The sequence below is a fragment of the Salvelinus namaycush genome, chromosome 7, assembly GCF_016432855.1.
Source record: "Salvelinus namaycush isolate Seneca chromosome 7, SaNama_1.0, whole genome shotgun sequence".
Taxonomy (NCBI): Eukaryota; Metazoa; Chordata; class Actinopteri; order Salmoniformes; family Salmonidae; genus Salvelinus; species Salvelinus namaycush.
Window position 1 is genome coordinate 22575835 of NC_052313.1, and position 8261 is coordinate 22584095.

Consider the following 8261-nt stretch of genomic DNA (forward strand, 5'->3'; position numbering starts at 1 on the left):
ATCAGCGGCGATACGTTGCTGCCATCTGGCGGTCATAACGAGAAAGCAACTGTTTTTGTAGCTGCTGCTGCCAGTAAACTGTCTGTCTTGTTAGCCGAAAACCGAAGGGAATGAGAACGGTAAAATAATGATTTGATAATGTCCTCAGATAAAATACATGTATTGCATAAAGTCTGTAGAATAACAACATGAGGCAAAGCAAATGGAGCATAACATTTCTGCATAACACCGATCAGAGGGTAGTGCGTACGACCCAGTACATCACTGGGGCCAAGCTTCCTTGCCTGCAGACATTATTAGTGCCTCCTGTACCGAGTCAATGTGTGGGGGTACAGGTTAGTCGACGTAATTTGTAGATGTAAATAGGGGTAACTATGCATAGACAATAAACAGCGAGTAGCAGCAGTGTAAAAACAAATAGGGAGGGGGGGTGAATGTAAATAGTCCGGGTGGCCATTTTATTAATTGTTCAGCAGTTTTATGGCTTGGGGGTAGCTGTTAAAGAGTCCTTTGGTCCTAGACTCCTATACCGCTTGCCGTGCAGTAGCAGAGAGAACAGTCTATGACTTGGGACGGACACAAATAAAACATACTTTCTGCTACTAAGATCAGTGAAATGTAGGCTAAACTGACAACGGAGTGAAGAGCAGAAATCTCAACTAGCAAGCAAGTCACAGCAATGAAGAATTGAGTGTGTGCGCGTTCACGCGAAGGGGTGGGAGGGACGATTCTGGCAGGGGGAGTCCTGTTCCCCCTGTATATAGCCTCATTGTTGTTATTTTATTGTGTTAGGTTTTATTACTTTACTTTAGTTTATTTGGTAAATATTTTCTTATATCTTTCTTGAACTGCATTGTTGGTTAAGGGCTTGTAAGTAAGCATTTCACGGTAAGGTGACCTGTTCTATTCAGACATGTGACCAATAAAGTTCTATTTTAATAGATTTGATTTTGTACTCCTTCTTTAACCCAGCGCGGATTCAGCACGGATATTGTAGAAATCGAGCGCACCATGAGGGCGTTTCAATCTGTTGTCTTCGGGAGCACTGATTGGTTCAGATTTTAGTCGCATCTAAATTGCGTCAAGCTCCGTTGCTTCAACACGTTTTACATTTGCCGATAGTCGTCCACTTCTTGAGGTTTGTATATTTTGTTATTATTCTTCGAGTTTATCTAGTTATGTGGATTCACATATTGAACGCACTTGATGTTACTGTATTTTCTTATATATTGTGTCAACATAAACTAATAAACTGTATGATCACAACGGGTCGGTCTGAGCAAGCTTAGCCACCTCTACTTAGCTACCTTGCTAACAGCATACGTTTGTTCTCATAGGTAATCATGGCGAAGAATAAACAAAAAGGCAAAAAGCAGCAGAATGTTTTCCGAGTGGCCAACAAACAGACAAAACAAAAGAATAAGGCAAAACCTGTCACTTCAACTCTCAAACACGTAAGTGGAAAATGCTAGCTAGCTACCATCTTAGTTAGCCAACTATTTAGCTAATAGGCATCACACAGTAGGGTGTCCAATCAAAAACGTATATTTTGAACAATGACTAAACCAATGGTCCAAACCTCATGTCTCTATCATAATCCGTTAAAGTTATTGGAGTTTTACCGTTGTAGGATGGCCAAAATTAGGGTGACTAAATCAATGGAGGCCAAAGGATAAAAAGTGGTCAGCAGGAAAGTTGCATCATGTCAACGAGGCTGGATTCTGTGCAAGAATTAAAGCTGCAATATTGATATTTTTGTCTGACCTGACCACGTTCATTGACAGATCTATAACTCACATGTATTTCTAATTGAAGTCAAGTGTAAAGCGGTAGATCTGTTGTATGTTACTATTTCTATGCTTCCCATGTTTAAATTTCGTTTTTGCCTATTTTACATTCAGTGTTGTACGCCAGTTTCAAACAGATGAAAATACAATATTTTTGGTTATGGAAAGTATATTTCACAGTGGTTTAGATGGTACAATGACATTTGTTTTGTCACGAACAGAAATTAGGTGAACTATTTCGAATTTTAGCAACCAGGAAATGGCGGAGCGATTTCTGCATAGTGCATCTTTAAGGCTACTGGCGACCTAACGCTTACAGGCTCACTTTGCATTTGAACTTTTTATCGTTCTTCTCGAATCCGAAGGACATAAAACAATAGAGGTAAGATGGATATCGATTTTGAGACATGACATGTAGTTTTTTAGTGTCCTTTTCATATTAATTTTAAATGTGTTTTTCCTAGATCTCACAAAAACAAGTTATATCTGTGAAATGTCAACGGAGCACTGAGCGTATACCTAACTTATTTTGAAAGTCTTTCACATTCATATCAGCTCTTTTCATGCAAATTTAGCTTTTTGCGACCAGCGGAAACAACTTTGAAGATGACAACGACAAAATGTAAAATCCTAAGAAGTTGTTACGAGAAACCTGCACCACTATGTCAACAAAGTTTGGTGCTTATTATCGGATATATTACCGTACAATTTCAATAAATTGCTGACTCAAATTGCCACCTGTCCCTTTTTAATACCTGGACAACGGCACGCATTGCACAACATCGGGTCTAAATGAATTGTTTACGAGTTTACCATGAATTGTTTATGACAGGGCTGTCACTCATTTTATGGAGGGCTAGTGTCTGCGTCTTATTTTTCAATTAAGACCTAGACAACCAGGTGAGGGAGTTCTTTACTAATTAGTGACCTTAATTCATCAATCAAGTACAAGTGAGGAGCAAAATGTTTACGAGGTTTAATGTTTGATTTGTAACATTAAATAATTCAGTAATGAATCCAAAAAATATGCCGGTTTTATCGCCAGTAAGAAGCTGCTGACAGCTGAGAACTGCTAGCTAACTGGCAAGCAGGAAAACAGTCAACAACTTCAGGACAGATCCTTATAAATTGGCAGATTGCCATCTATTGGAGAAAGTAAGAACTGCATTTTTTAAAACAGGCATACTAAGACAAAAGAAACGTGACAGTGTGTAAATGCCAACACAATAGTTCAGGAAATGAAGAAATTGATTAAAATACTGTAAGTGAATGGTGGAATTAAACAATTAACTATGCAAATTAGCAAAAGATGTGTGCCCTAGAAAAATAGACGCCTTGCTCATATAGAATCCTGTCTCTAGAGCCGTGTTCACATTGGCTCTTTGAAGTGACTCAAATTCTATTTATTTGCATATCTGATTCGACTGTTAATTTTCCTGGAGTCTGAACATCCACAAAGCACATGGAATCGGATATGATGGCGCCGGAAGAGATGCCTACCGTTCTACGTGCTCCTAACCAATTGTGCTATCGTGTTTTGTTTTTTTCCTGCGTTATTTGTAACTTATTTTGTACATAATGTTTCTGCCACTGTCTCTTATGACCGAAAAGAGCTTCTGGATATCAGGACAGTGATTACTCACCTCGTACTGGACAAAGATTTTTTCTTTAACTTCTTATGGCTACAATCCTGTTAACGGGGTGATATGACAACAGCCAGTGAAAGTGCAGGGCGCCAAATTCAAACAACAGAAATCTCATAATTAAAATTCCTCAAATATACATGTATCTTATACCATTTTTAAGGTAATCTTTTTGTTAATCCCACCAAAGTGTCTGATTTCAAATAGGCTTTACAGCGAAAGCACCACAAACGGTTATGTTAGGTCACCGCAAAATCACAGAAAAACAGTAATTTTCCCAGCCAAAGACAGGAGTCACAAAAAGCAGAAATAGAGATAAAATGAATCACTAACCTTTGATGATCTTCATCAGATGACACTCATAGGACTTAATGTTACACAATACATGTATGTTTTGTTCGATAAAGTAAATATTTATATCCCAAAATCTCAGTTTACATTGGCGCGTTATGGTCAGAAATGCATTGTCTCAAACAAACATCCGGTGAAAGTGCAGAGAGCCACATCAAATTACAGAAATACTCATCACGAACATTGATAAACGATACAAGTGTTATTCATGGAAATAAAGAAACTTCTCCTTAATGCAAATGCTATGTCAGATTTCAAAAACGCTTTACGGCGAAAGCACACTTTGCGATTATGTTAGGTCTGCACCTAGCCACAGAAACCCATACAGCCATTTTCCAGCCAAGGAGAGTGTCACAAAAGTCAGAAATAGCATTCAAATTAATCACTTACCTTAAAATTCAGAATGCTGCCCCCTACCCTAGGGAAGTTAATTATGTATTTAATTTTTGAATTTTTTTACTTTAGTTTATTTGAGTAAATACTTAACACTTTTTTTTCTTAACTGCATTGTTGGTTAAGGGCTTGTAAGTAAGCATTTCACTGTAAGGTCTACACTTGTATTTGGTGCATGTTTATTAGCCACGTGGTTTAAAGTCAGATACAAATCTTATTCCTGGCCATGTGACTTGTCTGAACGGTCCAATCTGATGGTTTTTAGACTGTTATTCGGCATATCTTGTTGGTTGCCAGCTACAGTTAACTAGCTTGTTAATTGTTTACAAACAAGTTAGTGAATGTGCTAGAACTAAACAGCTAGCTAGTTGACTGCTGTGGCTAGCCAAAAATGACTTGTTTTGAAAGTTGGATCATCTTATCCTTTGAGGCTTAGCTTGCGACAACTTTTGAGTGATAGAAAGCACAAGCACCACCACCAATCAGCCTACACCATTGCACACACACCTGTTACTATGACAACTAGCATGGCCTTGTCAGCAAATTTCTGCTGTCTGAACACACACACACCTGATTTGGTCACCTTTTTTTTACTGAGTTGGGCATTAAGGCCTACAGTGTGAACAAGGCTGTTGTGATTTAAGCAAATAAACGCCCAGGCTATTAATTGAGGTTTTTTGGTAGGTTCAGAAATTAGAGTTTTGGGATATAGTGTTAATGTTACAGTATGTTACGTTTGGTATGGTTACATAACATAGAAGGACACACAGTGCATTCGATAAGCATTCAGACCCCTTGACTTTTTCCACAATTTGTTACGTTACAGCCTTATTCTAAAATTGATTAAATTGTTTTTTCTTTCTCATCAATCTATACACAATACCCCATAATGACAAAGTGAAAACTGTTTTTTAGAATTTTTTGCAAATGTATTAAATGAAAGAACCTGGAAATATCACATTTACATAAGACCCTTTGTTGAAGCACCTTGGGTAGTGATTACAGCCTCAAGTCTTGGGTATGACGGTACAAGCTTGGCACACCTGTATTTGGGGAGTTTCTCCCATTCTTCTCTGCAGATCCTCTCAAGCTCTGTCAGGTAGGATGGGGAGCGTCGCTGCACGGCTATTTTCAGGTCTCTCTAGAGATGTTCGATAAGGTTGAAGTCCAGGGTCTGGCTGGACCAATCAAGGACATTCAAAGACCTGTCCCAAAGCCACTCTTGCGTTGTCTTGGCTGTGTGCTTAGGGTCGTTGTCCTGTTGGAAGGTGAACCTTTGCCCCACTCCGAGGTCCTGAGTGCTCTGGATCAGGTTTTCATCGAGGATCTCTCTGTACTTTGCTCCGTTCATTTTTCACTCGATCCGGACTAGTCTCTAGGTCCCTGCCGCTAAAAAACATCCCCACAGCATGATTCTGCCACTGCCATGCTTCACTGTAGGGGTGGTGCCAGGTTTTCCCCAGCTGTGACGCTTGGCTTTCAGGCCAAGGAGTTCAATCTTGGTTTCATAAGACCAGGGAATCTTGTTTCTCATGGTCTGAGAGTCCTTTAGGTACCTTTTGGCAAGCACAATGTGGGCTGTCATGTGCCTTTTTACTAAAGAATTGGCTTCCTTCTGGCCACAACCATGAAGACCTGATTTGTTGGAGTGCTACAGAGATTGTTGTCCTTCTGGAAGGTTCTCCCATCTCCACAGAGGAACTCTAAAGCTCTGTCAGAGTGACCATTGGGTTCTTGGTCACCTCCCTGACCATTGCCTTTCTCCCCCGATTGCTCAGTTTGGCCAGGCTGCCAGCTATAGGAAGAGTCTTGGTGGTTCCAAACTTCTTCCGTTTAAGAATGATGGAGGCCACTTTGTTCTTGGGGACCTTCAATGCTGCAGACATTTTTTGGTACCCTTCCCCAGAGCTGTGCCTCGACACAATCTTGTCTCGTAGCTTTACGGACCATTCCTTCGACTTCATGGCATGGTTTTTGCTCTGACATGCACTGTCAACTGTGGAACCTTATATAGACAGGTGTGTGTGCCTTTCCAAATCATGTCCAATCAATTGAATTTACCACGGGTGGAATTCAATCAAGTTGTAGAAAAATCTCAAGGATGATCAATGGAAACAGAATGCAAGGGGTCTGAATACTTATGGAAAAAAATACTTTATTTGCGTAAGTTTCTAAACATGTCTAAATCTGTTTTCGTTTGTCATTATAGGTAGATTGTGTAGATTGAGGATTTTTTTTTTTTTTTTTTAAATCCATTTTAGAATAAGGTTGTAATGTAGCAAAGTGGACAATTAGAAGGGGTCTGAACACTTTCCGAATGCACTGTAGGGCAAAAACGAAAGGAGAGTGGTTGGTATATAACACAAATGTCTAGCAACCCAAAGGTTGCGTGTTCAGTCTCATCACGGACAACTTTTAGAATTTTAGCTAATTAGCAACTTTGCAACTACTTAGCCTGTTAGCTTACCCTTTCCCTTCCCTTAACCCTAACATTAACCCTTTACCCTTAATGCCTAACCTTAAACCCTAACCTTATAGCTAGCTAATGTTAGTATTAGCCACCTAGCTAAAGTTAGCTGCAACAAATTGGTATTTGTAACATATCACACATTTTACTAATTCGTAACATATTGTGCAAATTGCAATTCTTAACATATCATACAAAATGGATGATGGACATCCACAAATTAATACATATGAAACATAACATATCATAGTAAATGTAGTGTCTCAGATTTACGTACAGAATAATACAAAATACTCTTATGTTGGGGGGGGTCAACTAGCTACAACAATGTTTTTCAGGTTCCCTCATTTTTGGTATAAGCATTTGTTGATGGTGTTTCTCTAATTAATCCCATTGGAGTCATAGCCTAGTTACATTTTGACTGAATGCATTGAAAGAGTTTGCCCACAATGCCATAAAGTCTTCTTACCTTGTAAGTATTCAGCTGGCCACTGTCTCAAAATGCTAACTTTTTACTTGGCAAACTTTACTTGGTGATACTTCCAAACTTTACTCAATTTGGAATGCTCTGGTGTCGTATTTTCTGTGGCTAGTTGCCTGTTAAACCCTGACACTCAGCAAATGCTCTGTGGAAAAAAATGACTGCAACAGGTCGGTGTCATCTCACCATAAGACTGTTCTCCCTGAAGGTTAACTTATCCGTCTTGTATGTGTATTGTGCAAGGGTAGTATTTGACACAGTTGCTGACAACTGTTTTTTTCCCTTTGTACACAGATCAATAAAGTGAAGAATGAGAAGGTGGAGAACCTGAATAAAATATTTACAGAGGTCCAACAGGATGTCAGAAGTGTATCGAAATGCACTGCTCCAGTGCCCAGAAAGCCAACACCGGTAAGGTTAAACTGAGAATCAATGGATTACCCGACAGAGTTGAGTGTGCTGAGTATCCTCCATCTGATGGTTGTTTGATTGTTTTCCTTTATCTTTTCTCAAGTCGTTTTGTTTTTGTTTTTATGTCAGGTTGTCCGTGAAGCCCCGAAAGAGTCTGCGAATGTGGACGGCGCTGCCCAGCTGTTCTCTCAGCTATAGTGCGGAATGGCTGCATGAAATGAAATCTAGTTACAATTCGAACATTCCACACTGCCCCATTCACATAAGGGGCATCATCTCCAATTTGTGTAGAATGTAATATGACTAATATCATATGATGACAATATGTAAATATGGTGATATTAAAAAAAAAGTGTGCAGATATTCGAAGAATGTAAAGGATGAATTTGTGAGAGGTTGACACATGCTGTAAAATGATAGATTCCCTGTTGGATACATCTGTCAAATATAATGATCAACAACCTTAAGGTGTCCGTTGCATGTATCAATGCTGATATTGATCTCTTCACAAGACTATGCTGCCAATGCTGAATGTCAGGGTCTTAGTAGCACACACTATTTCGTTTTTGAAGGTAGTTTTTATTGGATTTTCACTCTTGATGAGATATTGTACTAATTATTAAGTTGTTCTTGGATAATCTACTGAATGATGCATGGGTCTATCAGTAAATCACTCGTTCTTCTCCTTTTTAAATATCTTTGGGAGAACTACATCTCGGCGCAGCTTG

At 39.2% G+C, this 8261-nt stretch overlaps 1 protein-coding gene across 1 annotated transcript; it reads left to right on the forward strand.

Annotated features, from left to right (window-relative positions):
* Window positions 1-1041: 1041 nt before the first annotated feature.
* rbis (ribosomal biogenesis factor) lies at window positions 1042-7996 on the forward strand. The gene is made up of 4 exons (XM_038996979.1): window positions 1042-1138; window positions 1338-1454; window positions 7417-7533; window positions 7663-7996. The coding sequence occupies exons 2-4, from the start codon at window positions 1344-1346 to the stop codon at window positions 7729-7731; spliced, it is 297 nt and encodes a 98-aa protein (XP_038852907.1). The 5' UTR covers window positions 1042-1138; window positions 1338-1343; the 3' UTR covers window positions 7732-7996.
* The last annotated feature ends 265 nt before the right edge of the window (window positions 7997-8261 follow it).

Bases quoted from the DNA above. Each gene is read 5' to 3' on its own strand.
- rbis (XM_038996979.1), top strand. From the start codon at position 1,344: ATGGCGAAGAATAAACAAAAAGGCAAAAAGCAGCAGAATGTTTTCCGA. The intron at 1,455-7,416 runs GTAAGTGGAAAA...CTTTGTACACAG, and splicing joins TCACTTCAACTCTCAAACAC to ATCAATAAAGTGAAGAATGA. The intron at 7,534-7,662 runs GTAAGGTTAAAC...TTTTTATGTCAG, and splicing joins TGCCCAGAAAGCCAACACCG to GTTGTCCGTGAAGCCCCGAA.